General features: G+C 35.0%; 1 protein-coding gene across 4 annotated transcripts; it reads right to left on the bottom strand.

Moving 5' to 3' along the window:
• Window positions 1-5,779: 5,779 nt before the first annotated feature.
• LOC124448388 (uncharacterized exonuclease C637.09-like) lies at window positions 5,780-19,738 on the bottom strand. Of its 4 annotated transcripts, none has more exons than XM_046999396.1 (17): window positions 19,499-19,738; window positions 19,371-19,428; window positions 19,193-19,281; window positions 17,883-18,137; window positions 16,592-16,688; window positions 16,427-16,522; window positions 12,001-12,086; window positions 11,783-11,898; window positions 10,404-10,542; window positions 9,725-9,825; window positions 9,243-9,331; window positions 8,297-8,339; window positions 8,109-8,152; window positions 7,907-7,989; window positions 7,270-7,371; window positions 7,035-7,144; window positions 5,780-6,086 (listed from the first exon to the last, which is right to left on the bottom strand). In XM_046999396.1, exons 1-17 carry the CDS (start codon window positions 19,511-19,513, stop codon window positions 5,999-6,001), a joined length of 1,611 nt encoding a protein of 536 aa, XP_046855352.1. In that variant the 5' UTR covers window positions 19,514-19,738; the 3' UTR covers window positions 5,780-5,998. The 4 variants fall into 4 exon arrangements, with proteins under 4 accessions (XP_046855352.1, XP_046855353.1, XP_046855355.1 ...); XM_046999397.1 differs by having other exon boundaries at window positions 7,910-7,989; XM_046999399.1 differs by having other exon boundaries at window positions 9,282-9,331.
• Window positions 19,739-20,326: the final 588 nt, after the last annotated feature.

Here is a 20,326-nt window from a genome sequence, read left to right as displayed (position 1 = left end):
AGGCTTCATTTTATCGCCGTCACAACGCCAAGCATAATTTGTGTCTGATTTCGGTATTCCTTTCTTTTCAAGCGATGTGCTCGTCTTCGTTCAGTTCCTTCAGGACATATTTCACGCAAAATCTCCTGAACAGCTACTCCAGGTACTTGTATGCCATTAAGTCGTAGAGTGTGCCAAACTGACCTATAACCCTGAAGACTGCCATGACCATCAACAATATTTCGTATTGACTCTCTTACAGTAGTGACGTCGTATTCAACTTGCCTCCTTCCTAGACCATATTTCTTTATTCTTCTCTTTAAAGTGCTAATGCTTAATTCTATGTCGTGGTATTTCTGTAAAAATCTTCTTATTTCTTCATAAGTAAAATCTCTATAAAAATAGTATCGTATTATATCTTCATCGTCAAACTCTTCATTTTCCTCAGCATCTAAGTCATCCATGTTTGAGGTCGTGAAAACATTCGCATGTACTTGAAATAGCCTTTTTGATAGTGATATTTTTGCCGCCGTCAAAAGAACTTTCGCCTTCGTTTTCCGCCATATTTTATTTATGTTTTCAGCCCCAGTCTCTTTGAATACTGCTCTCGTGCCGTGAGATTTTGTTTGTGCCGTGAGGAGTTTTGCTTGTGCCGTGAGATTTTGTTTGTGCCGTGAGGAGTTTTGTTTGTGCCGTGAGATTTTGGTTGTGCCGTGAGAAGTTTTGTTTGTGCCGTGAGATTTTGCCACCGTATATGGGCCACCGTATATGGGCCACCGTATATGGGCCACCGTATATGGGCCGCCGTATATGGGCCACCGTATATGGGCCACCGTATATGGGCCACCGTATATGGGCCACCGTATATGGGCCACCGTATATGGGCCACCGTAGAGTACATTGCGTTATGTTATTCAACCCAAGAATTAGTATGGGTGCGACAACTGATGAAAGACCTACAAATGGATTGCACTGCGGCTACGACCATACATGAAGATGATCATGCTACAATCGGTATCTCAAAGAATCCAGTACTACACAAGCGGACAAAGCACATTGATATTAAACACCATTTCGTGCGCGAGAAAGTTCAAGACGGAACACTCGAAATAAAGTACTGTCCAACCAAGGGAATGGTGGCAGATATTTTTACTAAACCATTACCTAGAGAACAATTTGAATATCTGCGATGTAAACTGGGACTTGTATAAACATTATGACATATTAGGGAGTTTTAGCAGAGCCTACGAGTACGACTACGAGTACGATTTACGTCATTTTGGGGCGAAAACATTGTTGCGACAACAACACGTAGCCGTCATCAATCTGAGTACGATGTTTTGTAAAAAATTCGTAGTCGCGACTACGATGTCTTTTTAAGCAAAGAAAGTAGGTATATTTCTTCATTCTGTAAGAAATTAGTTTACAGTACTATTTTCGAGCATCCAGGCTTTAATTTAGAACCCTTTTTGAGCGCAGATGTACATTAAAAAGGAAAATATGACCTGCAAAACTTTCATGTATTTCGTACGCAAAGTGAAAGGCAAACAAACAATAAAATAGTACAAATATATCGTACATAAAACTTAAAATAGTGAAGATTTTTCAGTCTAAAGAGTCCTATATTCTCGCAAAACCAGTATTATCGATTCTTTGATATCATTATTGACAAATAGAGCCGTAGCTGCTTCGCAAACGTCGGTGTTTTATACAATAAAAAGGCTCGTTCTGTTGTTTACAACTAAAGCAAAATTTTGACGAAGCGATAACGACAACAACCTTCCTCGTGCCATTCCCTTACACGGTCAAATTTCGTACTCGTTCTCGTAGTCGTACCATTGAGTTCTATAATAACTGGAGCGGCTATCTTTACTGGGGCGAGGTCGCCAAAAAAATGGCGGCCAACGGACGTATTTCCGCTGAAATGATCGCTTTGCAGAAAAATAATATTCTCGACCTCCCCCTGGTGTCTATAGTAAATTATAAAGAATTTTTAAAAAACAAACACGATATCACAGAATATGGATATCCTTAGTTCCATATTCTGTGACGATTCTTTTTTGGCATTTCTTTTATAATGCCAACACTTCAATCGTTCAATTGTTGGATGTCGTAGTTTCCACAAAAAGGAACATATCGCTTCTCACAGGTGAGGTAGTTGTTTGTTTTGTTAGTCCGTCAACGATTGAAAAGCAATTATACATGCACTTGAAATGCCATAAAATACATATTAAAGATCGTATTTTTTAAGACTGACTTGAACGCCAAATATACTGATGTTTTCCTGTTTTTGTCTATAAAATTCTGCATACTTTTCTGTCATTTGTTAATGCATGAAATCGTAAATTTACCTATCTATTTGCAAAATAGTTTCCTAAAGCAAAAAGACCCTGCACACATTTTGCTCTGTGAAAGTATCAAAAGAAATGATCAGCCCCAACAGTACCCATGATTTGGAGCAGAGCTTTTATGTTCTATTTGCTGACAACATGCAGGGAAGACCAAGGAGTAAAGATGACTGGAAGATGTTATTGACCAGGCAGAGTCTTAAAAATGATAATGCTGTAAAGATAATTGATTTATTGTCTGCCTTATCCAGAGTTATTTAATTTGATCATGGTCAAATTCTATGGATGGAGACAATGGATTCACTAATGATGCCTTGAATGCTTTGAAGTTAAAGTTCATGAACCAAAAAAAGATGGCAAGAAGGTTGTGTGTGTTTTGATCCTTAATTAAATGTCAATTCACAACATATAAAATGGAAAGGCCATAAAGTTTGTGTCTATGTAAACATTTGTACTGAGATTGATGATGACTCGATGCAGATGTGAAGCATCAAACTGTATAAGCCATTGGGTTTTATATAACTTAATGTTTAAATCATGTCATATCTTTATCAAAATATTTTAGTTGAGTGTTGTCTGAATGTTACTAATATCTAATGCACTATACTGAAGCATTAAAGATTCAGTGATGAAACCTTTAAAATTACTGTACTGTATATTTCTTATATATTTCTTATATTTCTTTAAGAAACAGTTTGAGCTTATTTACCTATTAGAGTACAGAATGGAGATTTATCATATGCATCATTGCTGCTTTTTTAAATAAATGTTTTTCACTTTTCAAAGCTTTTCTACAAATATTTTGCTTATTTCTTTTCATGAGATTGATGATATAGAGGTAATATAATCCAATAACTTTATAATTTCTAGAAAGCATTCATGTATGAAGAAAACACCAAATGTGGATACTCAGAGAACAAAATGCACTACCAACTGCTTATGAAATTTATTATTGAAGTGAAAACTGTGTTAATCATTCAAATTGTGCACTTATATTGAAAATATAGGAAAAACAAAACAAAGTGAAAAAGAAGGGTAGAAGTATTAAAACTAAAAATGAATTATAAACACCATTGGAAGCATAAGTGTTTTGATGATTATTTGGATTTTGCCCAATTTATATATCAATACAACAAAATCAAAATGTGCTACAACTTTACAAGTATTTGATGCAGTTGCACTTCAGAACATCACAAAAAGGTTACTTAAAGTAATTTCTATACAATATTGTTTGTTTTCATTTACCAAACCTATGCAGACTTGAGTCTTTTTGAAATTTAATATGAAACTCAATTACAGAAAATCCGTAAATATCCAGAGATTTAATATTTACTTTTTTAAAGAAACAAGTAAAAATCCTACAATTGTGGCGAAAAAAGCCATTGCCTTTCCACGAAAAGAAGCAAAATAGCAATGATAACAAATAAGCTAAATTCTCTCCCGTGAACCACTGTGGACATGAGCTATGATATACTTTTTTGTATAGACTAAAGAGTTTAATCGATCAAACAAGTTTGACGCTGGTAAGAAAACGACGCATATCTGCATTCATAGATGTGTAGCCGACATATAGCTCTTTCGTCGATAGTTATAAATACATCCTCGTAGGAGCCGATAACTGGAAAGCTAGGTTGACTCGCTGTGACGAATTGTAGGTTTTTATCGTGATTTTCATCAAAAAATTGCTTGCCGAATCCCAAATACACACATAGATTTTCTTCACTCTTTCCTCAGGAGGGAGTGGGAAATTGTGAAATTTTCGGAAAAGCGGTCAATTTCGGTAAATCTCAGCGGCAACGGACGAAATCCGCCATTTTTTTGGCGTCATCAGATATCTAAGGCCGCGCTTAAGATAGCCGCTCCAGTTATTATAGAACTCAATGAGTCGTACTCTTGCTAAAACTCCCTATTGAGTGAGTGAGAGTGATGTAAATTCGACTCAACAGTCTTCATTACGTTGTTATGAAGTATTACCTACGTTTAAGTTTATATCGTGGGCGCATGTGTACGTTCGCACAACGTTCGTTGTTCTTTCCTTTTATTGTAATAAAACTTACCTTTATGTTTGAAGTGTTTTCTCTGCTGAAATATATCGTAATACGAACATTTTCTTGGTGCAAGACTGTCATCCACATGATTAGCTGGTGCTTGTTCACCTTATATCTGAATCAAACCATGGGAACCCATTGTGGGGACTTCTATCATCCAACCATGTGGTCGTTGTGGACTTTGCGTCCTGTACATTACAGCTAAAGTCACCTTGTTGCGTGTGATTTGGCTTTGCTGTTTGCTTACTGCAACCTTTATTCTCCTTGGCCGGATGTATTGGACTCTAATATGCAGAGTGTGTTTCATCATTTCGTATCTGCACTATTCTCACGCAGCACGATCTCTGCGTACAACATTCGACGACTTCAATCAGTCCATCACCTCCTTGTCAACACCTGGTTGAGTCTTATGGCTGTTGTAAAGATGACTCAGGGGTCGTTCTTCGGTTGAATGGCTCATCGCATCTTAGTTATGTCCCCTCAAAGATACTCGCACCCAATCTCATTGACACTGTGGAACGTTCTGCCAGTCAACAACTGTCGGCGCATTGACCCTCCACGTCTGGGGGTTCTCTCCTTTGTTGGTGATTAGTGCACTCAGTCCACGATACGGCATACACCATAGTTTAAGCATAACAAGTAAAAACCCTCATACACTGATTTTCATCACAAATTTATAACGTAAAGGCTTTGTAAAGCCAAGGCAACATTCGGCTAAAAGACGTAATCATATTTTCCTTAAGTTGCAGCCAACATAGACAACCGTGCGACAAAATTAGCCAAACGGAACCAATGGCTATTGCCGATAACTTATTTTATGCAAGTTTCTTTCTAATGCATACATATAATAATTTGTACTGGATACGCCGTTTTTTTGGACAGGTTGTCCCAAAAGAACGGAACCCGCATTAATAAATTATGAATTCACTGAAATGATTATGCAAATAATATACCTAGCATTCAAGACAGTTCGATGAATTTGACAGTTTTGTACCTCTGTAAAAACGAAAGCCTTTCACTGTAAGTAAACAGTAAAAGCCTTTCACAAAGCGTCAAACATACAACACGTTAACTTCTTAAAGTCCTCTTTTTGTACACCAAGCACTTTGTATATGACAGCTATAAATTTAAGTATAAAAAAGCTAAAAATTTGACATTTTTGCTCGATGTGAAAATTGAAATTAGTTAAAAGCAATTAGCCATGGTAACAATAGTTTCTTTCAATTAAAGCTCCACGGAGAAAGAATATTGAATAGATTTTGTTCCGTTTTTTATTTCCAAGTTTGAAAAGTGAGGCAAAATAGTAAACTATCGGTTAAAAATTGCTTGGTTTGTCCGGTTGTTTTCGCAATTCGTTCTTGCACTTGTGGAAACGTAAAAAAGATAATAAGCAAGGAAAGAAAATGTCGATTCTTACTTTCTTTACAAGTAAAACTACAACTTGTCTTATATATTACACAAATAAATATATTCAAATATGGCGGTTCAGTTATCCGTAGCTACCAGGTCCAGGCAAGAGTAAGCCAAAACACGCATTATCAGGTTGCCATCTGAACTTTGACCGGAGTTTGAGCGTAGAAAGCCTTGCAATAATTAAGAGATGTTATGCACCTTGGCGTCTATTCATACTAGTTTTACAAAACACATTCCATGCTTGATTTCTTTCCTTTTGGTTTTTATAGTCTTGGAATCAGCATTACCTTCACGTAACCTGTTTAAAACGAGAATCATGTATTCACGATACTGAGACAAACAACTCTGAATATTTCAATGAAATAAAATAATCTGCATTTCTCCTTAGAAAAAGCTCACGTCAGTAAAGACCTGAGCCTAAATATGTATGCTTTCCGATTTAGTGAATCAGACGATAGCAATGAGCACTGAGTATTCGTCGTTTAGATTTATCATTTTTACAGCATATTGTATTTCATTACACTTCAAACCAATCATAAGCCCTGATCATATTGGTAGATACCGCACCAAGTCCAGATACAATCGTCCTTAAAGTAAGTTGGTCACACGTGGTGCATACATATGTTATATCCCATAAACCTCAGCATTGGTTGATTTCATAAACTCCTTAATTAGTATTTAATTGCGCGGGTTTGTTCATGTAGGATGGAGTAGTGGATACCGATAAGAGAAAAACACAAGTGAAGGAAAGAAATTATCAGACACATGATATCCAAACCACAAAACTTTTTTACGTCATTTGACGTGAGCCGTCATGTTAATGGTTATCTCAAAGTTCCGAAATTAAGATTGAAATTTCTAACGTCCACTTCTTAAAAAGGCAAGAAATGCGCTAGAACTGACATGTTTACAAACATTTTATCAAAATAATCGGTATTCAAGATTTGTTCAGGGACTTTCAAGATCTTGAATTATTTATTAAAACATCCTAGGACATCCATGCACGTATTGTACGAGCCCTGATTTTGATGAAAAATAGCTGAAAAAACCTGCATACAGATCAGCTACGATCGTTTCAAATATACTTCTGTAGTTGTGTTAGTGGAGAAAATCCGTGGAGATTTATGAACTTATAGATGTACTTTCGATTGTAATCGATGATCCACTCACCACTAAGCGATACGTACGAAACAATTTTTGACAGTGGAGTCGACCTAATTTAAGAAATGCACAAAAATAGTTGTACCTTCTAAGACTGGCCGTATTGGCCGAGCCGAGAATGAGAAAAAATAAAGTCTTTTCCGGAAGTTCTTCGTTAATCTTGGCAATGTTTGCGTCAATTTGTTGTAACGAGTGCTGAAAATACAAAGAAACTGTCTGGACTAAATTGCACTAGAGTTTAATATCACGTTATTCGATAAATTTTAAACGATGTCAGGTTATATTTTCAAGAGAGTAGACATGAAAGTATGTCGTTTTACTTCAATATCTTCAGCATTGACACTTTTCACCAGGTCCATTCCATGTAATTGTGACCATATAAATTGCCTCTTAGAAAGATTATTGACAACATTCCTCACAACCTTTTAATATAAATTTTATGATAATATCACGTGGTGAGATGAACCAATAACAAGATCATCGTGTACTTCAATGTGAACCATTAAGGATAAACTATTCTCGTCGTATAAATCTACACTTAACAAAACAAAAGCAACACAAGCATATAACGTAGCGAATTTTCGACGTGAATAAGTAGATTGAACAGAAAATAAAAATGTAATGCTATTCTTTCAGTAAATATGGCTTTAATAGTTTGAAGCGGAAGCTTACGTCCAGTCAGGGTAAAGTCACACATTATAGTTGTTTTTCCATAGGCCGTGAGTGGAGAGATTGGGACTAGTGGTACTACTGGCTTCAAATCCGGCCTACCAGCATATTAAGTTTAATGTGATCATTTTGCGACAATGGCCCCCAGGGTGACAATATTTTTCTGGGGAGGGATAGGGCACAAATCTCGTGACACCGAGTGATTTAACTCCGTCATCAACACAAAAGTAATTACGGTCATTTTTGTTGGAAATTGCATTGAAGCAAAAAATTGAATATTTCAACGACTACCTCCTCATCATTAAAACAGACCACGCAATCGGCACATCCCGAATGCAATGTTATATTTGACTTCGTATCCACCATTACCCCTGAAACATCATGTATGTATTTGGAGAAATATATAAAACCATCTGTGTTCAACAAACGTCACCATTTACAATATCAAGTCCAACTCATGTTTGTAACAATCTCATTTTGAAGCACTAACCTTTGAACGGATGAACCGATTTCTCTTTTAATTTGTCAAAAATACTAAGTAAAAAAGTTTAAAAATAAAGTATAATTACCAATTTATATCAATAAACAATTTATATTCAAACAAATCATTTTATTTCATACGTACAAATTCATATACTCAATACAATTCACTTCATGGCACTGATAAAGGAATCGCACCTTATTTCATCACGATTGTCGTCTTTTAAGCCAAAATCAGGACCTGCAAAAAATGCTTGCTTCAGCACACAGTAGCACGAAACCGAGCCTGGATCTCACCTGAGACTAACCCATATCTATATCTGACCGAGAATCTACAATGTTTATGGCGTCCCAAGATAAACCTAAGTTGTTGTTCTGGATATTAGGATGGGGTAAGGTCATTGATATGATAAAATTATACCAGAGTACCTGGGACTAACCACAAACTGTGTTTTTCGCACGGCAGTCTGCAGGGGTTAACGCCACAAAACTAGGAATTAAAAGGTCGGGTGTAGGCCTAAAGTGTAAACTTAGCCTGAATATCAGCTCATAAGATTGCTTCCATGCAATTCAACGTATCCACATAGCACAACAAATACGATATGGCAGGAGTAAGCACAAGGAATGCATGAAAACATGAAGCAAGTTCCCTACGCTAAGCTCTTTTAAAACTGTTCACAAAGCAAAGATGATGCGTAAAAACTGTTGATCTCATGCATCCAGCTATCAGGGACAACTCTCTGAATATATCAGCACCAAACCTGTAGACTACACTTGATAGAACACGAGCTTGCTAAGGCTCTATCATGCTCAAAAAATCGACAAAAAAAAACAAGCGGTTGCAGTATTTGTATAGTGGTATTTCGAAATGCAAATAGTTCGCATGTTTTCTGAATCATTATCTCTACTCTTCTTCCTTTGTACCGAAATCACCATCATAACAAAGATCTTGAAGATGTGAACGTTATTTCACATAACTTACCCAGTAGGCATAAGAAGGTCGAATTCACACATCGGAATTAAAAATTTTTTCAATCTAATCAGGGGTGCGATTATGTTAGCATGCACGAGTTTCGTCGTGAAATGAAACAAATTCGATGAAAAAATATGATAACCAACTATGTACATTAATTAATTCAAATACCTTTAGAGATTTTAAGTTGCACTAGTTGCATACACGTACTTGCATCTTCAATCGAGCAATGGCCACCAACGTTATCTTGAATTTTTTTTCTAAATCAACAAAATCAGATGGCAAGATGCTGAAACATGAATGATCTGATGTTGAAACTCAAGTCTTGGAATATTCTATCATTCATTAGGTGTGATCTGATGTGACCTACTCCATACTAATGTCCTGGTTAGGAGTGATCTGATCATAAAACTTATGTTCTTACACAGTCCAGTTAATAGTTTCCATCAGTATTGTTCTATTATATAATCATCATATATTTCAATCGGGTGTCTTTATCAACCTTTATCATATATACTAAGAATAAAACATATTCTAAAATGTCACTATGAAAACAACTGTCCCTTTTTCTTTGTCTCAAATATTGAGTAAAAATGGATCATTTATTTTTATATTAACTTGTAAGGACAAGTGGACTTTCACCATTATCTTACTTTAAGTATTTCTTTGCCAGATTTTTCAGACCTGGTTTAAAGCCACAACCACGAAAATCATCATAGACCACGGACGTATCGATGACTTTATTGTGAAAAAACTTCAAAAAAAAAAAAAAACACAATTAATGAGTAAGAGACGTCAGAAAAAATTCAATTTGCACATCGAAAAATTTGAAAAGTGCATAAATAAATTTTCAAACTGTGTATTTTGAATTAAACAAGCAACATTTTCGGCAGAAAATTTAAAATCAAAATTAGTTTTGTCGCTATAGATTTAGAAATTCTTTCATTATTTACTACAAATCTGCAATGCATTTTTAAATTTAACAAAAAATTTAACATTAATGTCATATATTTTATTAAATATTAACATTAACATTACATATTTTATATTATTTCTGCCTATTTTTGAAAAGCATATCCTTTGGAAAGATCATTAGCTTTGATATTTTCATGCAATACTACAGGAAGATTTCAGTGAATGAATAAACCTTTGGATAAAGGTGAATAAAAAAGAAAACGTTACCACTGGCTAATAATGTCCAAGATATAGAATCTGTATTTTCTTTTATACATTGTTTGTAATTTGGCAAGTATAAAGTTGAGCATTCATAAAAAATTGATCTATTGCGAAAACTGTTGTTTAATACAAAATGAAAGACATAGCTATATTTACTTGAAGGCAAAGAAAATCAAATTCAAGTGAATGACCAACAAGTATTGCATCAGCTGGAATGAGTTTTTTCATCATCTCTTGAACATCTTTTAAAGTCGTCGAAACGTCACAAAGATCGTCTTTCGATATACCACTGTACCTTAGATGAATGGAGAAAAACAAAGATGTATCAACATCGTATGGCCGTCATCCATAGTTGATATGTCACTCAATAGCGTAGCCAGCCCGTATGTTATGGTCCTGCCATGTAAATTTTTAAAAATTATCATTAAATATTAATTTCTTAGGAAATTTATATTTTTCAGTGAGATATTGAAGAAAAATTTAAATTGCAGAAACAAATTTGCAAGTTGTTTACGTTATTGATCCTACTCCCCTTAAAGCGAAAATGTTGAAAAACATCTGTAGTACTGATTTTTTGCGCTTTTAAAAAGATTACGAATTCCTAAACCAAAGTTTTGAGCAATTTCCTCACTTGTCTTTCAAAACCTTTCTTCAATGATGAAAGACCCACAATTTAGAATAGAACATTTTCAAGTGCTTCTACTCAATGTTTGCTCATGCAGTAGTGTAAACTAAACCAATGTTTTTACCATAGCTACACATAAAATAAGACTTTATTTTCTGCTCCTTTTGCACACGTAAAACCTTTATGAAATCCCCTAGTGGCAATCTCTTTGAAAGTCGGATAAAGTAGCCGGATAAGCAGGAATGCAAAATTCTTTATTTTCACGAAAACATTTTCCGTGTTTCTAAATAGTTATAGAAATTGCGTGGCAAGCATGAGCACGAAGTGCGAGTGTTTTCAAACAATTTCTAGCATCTCCCAAACTTCCACAAGTGTTTCTATAAATCAATGAGAACAAGTTAACATGTTTTCTATTTCTTTTATAAAATAGCCTTTGAAAAACATACATTTTAACTTTTAAAGTCTTCCTCGCAAAACACGAATCCTGCGAGACTTACATATATAGAAACGCAGGTGTTTCGAGCATTTGAACAATCAGCGCCCGTGTTTTTAAAAGGTTATTTTATTACAAGCAGCTACTGCTGCACACATAAGTTTGCCCTGCAAAAAATAAATTCTAAATCTAAATGCAATTGTCAAGGCGTAAATCTTTATTATCTGTCTTATTAGGACTAAATGTCTTCAGTAAAGCACTCGAAAAGCATAAAATTCGTAAGTATATCTTTTACATTTCACAATAAACTTTGCTAGACGGAAATGTTGATAAAATCAATGACAACAAACTGATATGTAACCTCTACGCCCCAATCCCCCATTTTTCTATAGTTCGATACAACAGCCTATAATAACCTTGCAAGTACCATGCGACAATGTCAAAGAAACATTAATAAAAACAAAAAATAGGCCAAACCTGGTTAAATAGTCAATAATTGGCAAATCAGGTTTAACCAGACTGTCATAAACGACCTTACACGATGAATTGACGATCGAAATCCGAGTGAGCTCTTTCCCAATCGACGTCATGCACTATACAATTGGTGAATATTTAAAACTTACATAGCTAACATCTTTCAGAATGGTGCTAAGGAACAAAAAGTCAAACATTTGAAGAGAAAAAGGCCATTTTACCATTTCACAGTCAATAGCAAACATGGGACTTGAAGCAGTAGCTTCTGTCGTTGAACTCAGTGGAATTGTGACAAAACTTTCTGCATCTAAAAAAAAGAGGAATCTTAGAACAATCTTTATAATTTCATCGCATTATCTGACAGTAAAATACAAGTTCTTAAAAACAGAAAACTGGATGTAAACTATTTAAGGCGGCAAGAACTAATTTCCATGGGTTATGTTACCGAAATACTATGCACGTTTGCGGTAAACAGGTTTACACAAATCTTTTAAGAAAAAATGTAACCATAAAGTCTAAGCCATTAAAAGTTCTTGTATAGGCACAGTTTTGCGTGGGTATTTTATGAGCATACTATAAAGATATTTAGTAATTATTGCTGTTGAAAAGTAAGCATTACCAAGATTTTATGTAGATTTAAAACAATCGCAAGGTAGCTATGGATACGTTTCTGCAGTAATCCATAATCTTTATAACAGCATATGTGCATAAGACTCGAACTTGTGTGCTTCAGTAGTCCATGTTTTTCTCTTCCATTAAGGACTTAAACCTTCAACATTCATCCATTGTACTTCATAACAACATGTGGAAATATGAGATCACACTAATCTTGCTGCAGTGTATTACTTGGATTATTAATTTGTGTAGCTCATATATATGAGCTGTGTCTTTCTACGTCAATAAATACAACATCTTAGTTTATTTGAGGGCTTAGCGAAAAAAGTTACGTGCACCAGGAACATACCGCAACACACATTTCCTCCTGGTTGTACTAACTGTAACCAGACAATTACGTTTTTATCTCAAAAGTCATTGAGATGTGAACATATGCACTTGAAACTTTGCTGCATCACAAAATATAAAGACTCCATAGAAAGCAACTGAAGACACACAAGTTCGTGTCACACAGAAGAGTCTTTCATAGAAAAAACTCAAACAATAGTGTGCATGAAAGGCACATTGTTGTCACAAATTTTCACACAACACTAGCCACATCTGCCACGAGCAATGAAATTTTATCTGTAATTTCAGACCCTTAAAAGTGCTCTTTCGAAGCAGAGATCATTCCCTTCTACACTTCTAACGCACTTCCTCCACAAAAGTCTTTAAAACATTTAGTCCAGGACCCGTGCAAGAGTTTGTATGGACTTTCTTTACCGGAAGTAATCCTAACTGATTCAAAGTAAAATGACCATGAATGTCGACATGGCTTTACTTACAGTACTGAAGTGCATAAGTATTAACAGGATTAATTTTAGGGAAGGTCATCGAAGGAACATGGACTACTGAAGCACACAGGTTCGAGTCTTATGTACATACACTAGGTGCCAAAAAAATGAGTCCAGTTCCAATATTGGAACAATTGTGGGAAAAAATGTGTCTTTTGAAATATATAGTTACAGTAGCCACTTGAAAATACGCAGTGAGACCTGAAATTGTCTCCCACAATTGTTTGCAAGATATTTCACAATATCTAAGCGCATTGGCAGTACATTGGGAAATGGCTAAAGATTTAAGTGAAAGAGTTAGAGGACAAATTGTTGCTGTCACTAACGAAGGTTACTCACAACGAAATGTTGCTGCAATGCTGGGAGTGTCCAAAGGAGCTGTGCAGCGAACCGTGGGAAGATTTAAAAAGACGCAATGTTATTCCAGCTTACCAAAACCTGGGAGACCACGTATAACAACAAAAAAAGAAGATCAGTTCATAAAGCTAAGTTCTTTGCGCAACAGACGAGCAACTGCTAGCAACATTCAATCGTCAATTAACGCCACCCGAGAGAAAGCAATCAGCAAAACAACAGTAAGAAGGAGATTGGCTGCAAGTGGTCTGAACGGAAGAGTTGCAGCTTCCAAGCCGTTGCTTCGCCCGATAAATAAGCGGAAGAGATTCTTATGGGCCAAAAAATACAAGCATTACAGCGTAGACAATTGGAAAAAGTACTTTTTACTGATGAATCAAAGTTTGAAATACATGGAAATAATCGCCGTGTTTATGTGAGACGAAGATGTGGTGAAAGATTGTCAAGTCAGTGCCTCAAGTCAACCGTGAAGCATGGGGGTGGAAACATTCAAGTCTGGGGCTGTTTCAGCTTTAATGGTGTTGGGAGTCTTTACAGAATAAAAGGCAATCTTGACAAAAAGCAATACCAAGCAATATCTGGCAAAAGGTTATGCGGGAGAGGATTTACCTTACTTCAGGATAACGATCCGAAACACAGCTCCAACTTGCGCACAAATTATTTAAGGAACAAAGAAAGTCAAGGTGAATTGAAGCTCATGGCATTTCCGCCTCAATCGCCCGATGTTAATCCAATTCAACACTTATGGGATGAGTTAAAAAGAGAAAAAGTGAAACATGACGTAACAAGCCAGGACAGGCTATGGGATGTAATCTCTACATGTTGGCATAATATTGAACCATCTACACTTCAAAATCTTGTTAAATCTATGCCAAAAAGAGTTGAAGCCATTTTGAAAGCTAAGGGAGGACATACCATGTACTGACATTGCTTTTTCGAGAACTTAAAACCTAACATTGTTGTGACAGAGTGGTGATATGGTTCAAAACTAAAAATATGCATTCGATATTTAGTGGACTCATTTTTTTGGCACCTAGTGTATGCTGATATAAAATTTATGGATTACAGCAGAAACGTTTCCATAGCTACCTTGCGATTGTTTTAAAATGTACATAAAATCTTGGTCATGGTTACTTTTCAACAGCAATAATTAACTTTTACCAAGAATATGACCATGAATCAGCACTGCATTGGCAAGCATAATTTGCATAAAATAAAACATATATTTGGCAGAGATTGAATTTTTATACTTTAAAGGAAAAAAAACATACGAGATAAAGCTTCAATTTGAATCACTCTTAAACGCATTGAAAATCAACTGCGAAAAGAAGACAAAAGTCAGCTAATATATTCAGGGCTTTTGAATAAATCCTACTTAAATTGGAGAACACTTAAGCTCTAGAAAGCCTATTTTCATAACTGTAAAATACTTTACAATAAATAACTTGTTATTGGATAGTCTATACTTTGGTAAAATAGTTAAGACGTAATGGTGTGTTTGTGTGTGTTTGTGTGTGTGTGTGTGTGTGTGGGGTAGGGTGAATCATATTCACAAATTCATATTTTGTCTATCAGCCTGGCCACGGTACTGTCTATAACTTTTTATCTTTTAGTTTGAATACGAGCTTCAAAGTTCCAAAATAATTGTTGTTCCTGAAAAACTTGCTAAACAACTGCTCAAAAACACGAATTGAGCTAATTAACTCAGTCTCAATCTTCAAACACCTACCATGCACGCCATATAAATTTATGGACATTTATAAGATAGTCAACAGATGGTTTGCAAAGAGCGCAACAATATATCAAAGTTCAAATAACCCCTGCATGCAGGAAGAACGAAAATCGAAGAGACTGAAAAGCAAGGGAGGACATTCATTCATCTCCGAGTTCGTAGAGCGGATAAAAGTGAAAAAGGACTTGCATATTCAATCACTATAATTTGAAAAGTGGCGAATTTTGAAAACCCTAAATGATCTAACAAACGCCCAAGGTGTTTGGGTACAATGGGGGCGTTACAAAGATACGAGACATTTACATTAGAAGAAATTTACAACAAATTCTAGCAGTTCTGGGGGTTGCGCGTCAAACAGATGAAAGGTGTTAAATAGAGAGAGGGGTTTATGTCAATTTGAACAGATGAAAACAAACCTAAGACTAAATATAATATTTCTTAGTAATCAGCAACAATATTATAATAACAGCGTTTACGATAGACGAATATGTTGTGGCGTTTATAATAGACGAAGCGTTCATTAGAGTGTCTCATACTAACTCAGGTTTCAACCAAGGGATGGGGGCGTTACAAAGATACGAGACGTTTATAAGATAGGGGGCGTTTATGGGATATATACGGCATCTACTTTCTAACAAGAACTTTTCTAATGCACTAGTAAGCTCTTAAGAGAAATCAGAAAAGTAAGTTACGGCAAAACGTCCTTCGTAGTAATGCAGTGATAACCCAGGTTTCGTAACCATAACTTTTGACATTATAATTAAATTATCCCCGCCCATCGATTGGTTAAATTTATTGATTGCAAATTCAAAACCGAACTGTAATTCATTTTGCCTAACCCTAGATTCCCTACCTGTAGCAGAATAAAGTAGTAAATTGAAACTAGACATATACCAGTCTAATTTCTTCATCAGGAGTGATCTGACATTGTAACATGACTTCTTATATACTCCAGTCTAATGTCTTTATCAGAAATCTTTATTTTCTCCATCTAGTTTTCACATTAAGAGCGATCTTCAACTGAAACTTAAGTCCTTATAAACTCTAGCGTATTCATCAGAGATGACATCAAAAGTTTTACCGGATTACGTGAGTAGTTGAAAGTACTATTACCTTGTGAAATACCAGGAATAAGATAATGATTTTTTATGAGATCATTTTCACTCAAGATAAAATCCTTGGCATGAAGATAAAGAGGTTCAGTCTCCCCTAAGAAAGACAAATGAAAAGCTTTAGCTATGGTAGTATGACAAAACTAATAGATTGGTTTTAACTAACTCTTGGCAGGTTCTGTGACTTTTTCAATGACAGTCAGCAATGAATCTGTTGGAGATTCCATGAATATTTGATGGCCATAGTTTTGAAAAGGAAACACCTGAATACGAACACAAGCATAAACCCAATGAACGAAAAACATTTTCAATAAGAGCGCTGTGATAAGATAATGACCTAGTGAAAATCTTGAGTAGGTTCCAGTGCGATCCTACAGGATCCTAAAAAAGATCCTGTAAGATTCTGCTGTGTCCTAGTTACTTTTAATTAAATTTTAGAAATTAAAGGATCCTAAATAAGATTTTCACCGGGATCCTACTAGATAAGATTTTCATCAGGATCCTATACATGATTTTCACCAGGGAAAATACACCCATCAAGAAATGCATACTTAAAACAACACATTTGGTATGGGATGTTAAACGTCCCAAGGTTACATGAAGTATCTCATACATAACACTGACATATGTATAATATGTGATATGGGAAAAAACTTACGTAACTTGGTTACGTAAGGTCCATGGTTGATATGAAAAAGCTTGAACATTTTCAAAAATGAGCCCCAAATATGATTGTAATTATAGAGGGTCATCAATCCATTTTGTACGTATTTATAATTTTCTTAATTTAAAACACTGCCCTCATCTTTCTATGCAAATGTACAACATTCAGCCTTCATCCCTTCCCTTCATATAAAAACATATAAATTATCATATCTTGCAATCTGTGGAGCTGGTAAACAAGGGAATGAAAATGCAGCTGCCCCGCCCCATTAATAATCTCCATATTAAGGATTTCCCATACACGACTCAACCATTAGAACCTCCTAGAACTCTATAACTTATAGAAAACCTTATTTTTAACAACTAAAAAATACTTCACACAGCCAAACCTCACAACTGCCACATCCTTGCCTTTCTAGAAGCATTTCTCATTAAACTTAACAAACCATTTTTAGCACTGAACTAAAAAATGGTGAAAAATTACAACTTTTTGCTTAAAATAAAACACACTCGGGTTTGCACTTTCACATTTTCTGATGTAATATCACACTTTCTTCAGTTAAGCTAGTTTAGGTAAACTATTCATGTCAATAATCTTTTACATACATACATATGTACCAATTTTACAGTATGCTTTCTAAAGGAAACAAAATTAAATTCCAAAATGCCATTCACACAAAACAAAGCTTAGCAGCCCACTTCTGTACAGCACACAAAAATACACATTGGCTACACACCCTCTCTCCGTACCAAATTAACTAAATTTGGAAAATTCAAATTCAACTGAAATTTACCTTAACATGTGATCTTACCACATTAAACATTTTATTCAGATTTGGAAAGCTTGCTCTAAATTTGCTGAAGAGTTTTGCAGAGATATGTTTACACAAGACTACAACAACTCTAGATACTCTTGATGGATTTAATGTCACCCAGTTGGGTAAACATATATTCTCTGGACCCATAAAAGTAAATAATATTAGCTTCTGAATATCTTTGATGGATGGATAATCTCCCTGGATGCTTTGCATGTCCACAGAGAATGGTTCCTAAGTAAAATAAGGTCAAAATTAGCAGTGAAAATTTCATTCATGATATTATATCATGCAGCTTGTATACATGATATGTCCAGTGGAGAATGTCAAAGAAAAAAAATTGGAGCATGATCTATTTTCTGGGACCAACTTTGCAGTGTTTTTGTATTTGATATAAAAGACCACGTTTTGTGTGCTCTAACAATTTTGGGGGCTGACATTCAGTACACATTTTCCAAAAAACGCTAGGAAGTGGCAAAGCCTTTCTCCTTGCACACATCCTTAATGCAGGGTCTGAAATTTAGATTTGCGCAGATACTGAGAGCATTAACAATTGGTCAACAATCTGAACAGCAAATCTGTCAATTGTTAATAAACTATTAAGCAGCATTCCTGAACTGTAATTAAAATGCAAAGTTGAAGTCACATGTACTTTTAAATTTTGCAAAGGAACTTCTACATTAAACATAAAATGATGCAAAGCCTAAGGATTATGTTGTATATGACAATGAAATATGAAAACTCAACTTCTAAAGGATACTAAATTCTAAAACCCAGGTATCCATGAAGCTATTTACATATATTATACATTTTAGACCCTGCTAAATGTGTACATCTACATGTGTTGAACATGAAATCTTTATTGAGTATTATGTCTTTGAAATCTACATTGACTAGCTACGTACATTATTTAAGTTTCTGCATGATCAGCTCTAATGAATTCACCACTTCATAAGCCTCATAAAGAGCTCAAAGAGAAATTAATTTTGGATCATGTCATGTTTTCTGGATACTAAAGTTTTTGCAAACAGGGACACCCCACATTTTTGTTTAAGGTCAAGTAAAATATTTGCTTATGGATATTGTTGATAACCTGTTCAGGCTGTTCATTCATCTAAAATTTTTGGAGGAATCAAGCTCAACTTTTAGGATAGATTTTGCAAAAATCATGACTTATTTTAGGTAGTGGACTGGTATTATACAGAATGCACATCGATTCAGTAGCAAAAAATTGCCAAACAACAACATTTGCAACAACATTTTACATGACTAATGATTTAAATACTAACAGCAGATATCTGCATTTCCTCCTTATCAACATTAAGCTTTTCCTTTTTTCTCTTCTTTTCTCGTTTCGTCTTTTTCTCTTTCTTCTTTCCTGGACGAAAATCATAAAATACCTTAAGTGAACAGCTCATACTATAATTTGTAGATCGAATTAAAAACGAATAGTGGAATATTACATACGTTTGCTTTGTTTACAAGCGTCATTTGCAGACAAGATACTCCTATTTTTGTCCTTTTCCTATATTCAAGATTATTTGTGAGTCACCAAATTAAATATGATAAATTCAAAAAAATCAAATTACTCATACTTCCTTCTGGTCCATGATGATTTTGCGGTACACTGACTGCAGGTTTCTTACAGGAGTTTACAGGAGTTTACCGCTTTTAAAATTTAAACTTCAACGCCCAATTATTAGATAGTAAAATGTGCAATACCATTTCCTTATTGAAATATATTCGCTTGAAAATTTGCACAATTAACGAGTGAATTAAAAAACATTTATTTCTTCTGTTTATTTTAACGTTTCTTATCAAATCATTCAAATGAATAATCTAATAAACGCCAGGGGCGTTTAATAAAATAACTGATGGAAGATGGAAGATGGAAGAGAGAGGCATTCAACTTCTAAGTCATTGCATTTGCATGGCTTCTACCAAGTTGGTGAGTTTAGAGTGAACAAATGAACACAAGACGAAAATTTAGATTTACTGCAGTAACGTAAATCTCTCATTCATTCCTGGCAGCTTCGTCAATTTTTTACCTGCTGTATAATAGCTGTTTTCTTGACGCATGTGAAATATTTATCGTCTATACAATTGTCCTGTCCGTAATAATGTTGCTGACAGTGACGGTAGAAAGATACTTGGCTTTGGTTCATCCGTTTCTGCATCACAAACTCGTAACGAGACAAAAACTGTTCGTCTTTCTATCCCTGTTGCATCTGCCATTTATTTCAGCATACATATTTCATTTTGCATTTTTCATTTCGCCCTCCGAATTCTTGTTTATTATTTTTGCTGCATTATTTTCACTGAAATTCCTCGCAATTTTTTCTATGAATTTTAAAGTATTGCGTATTGCAAGAACACAACAACGCCAAGTGACCGTTAATTTGGGCAGTTTTAATTACGCTGAA

This window comes from Xenia sp. Carnegie-2017, unplaced genomic scaffold (genome assembly GCF_021976095.1).
Source record: "Xenia sp. Carnegie-2017 unplaced genomic scaffold, XeniaSp_v1 HiC_scaffold_23, whole genome shotgun sequence".
NCBI classification, from domain to species: Eukaryota; Metazoa; Cnidaria; class Anthozoa; order Malacalcyonacea; family Xeniidae; genus Xenia; species Xenia sp. Carnegie-2017.
Note: the sequence above shows the minus strand (reverse complement) of the source record. Positions and strands in the feature narration are given on the sequence as shown.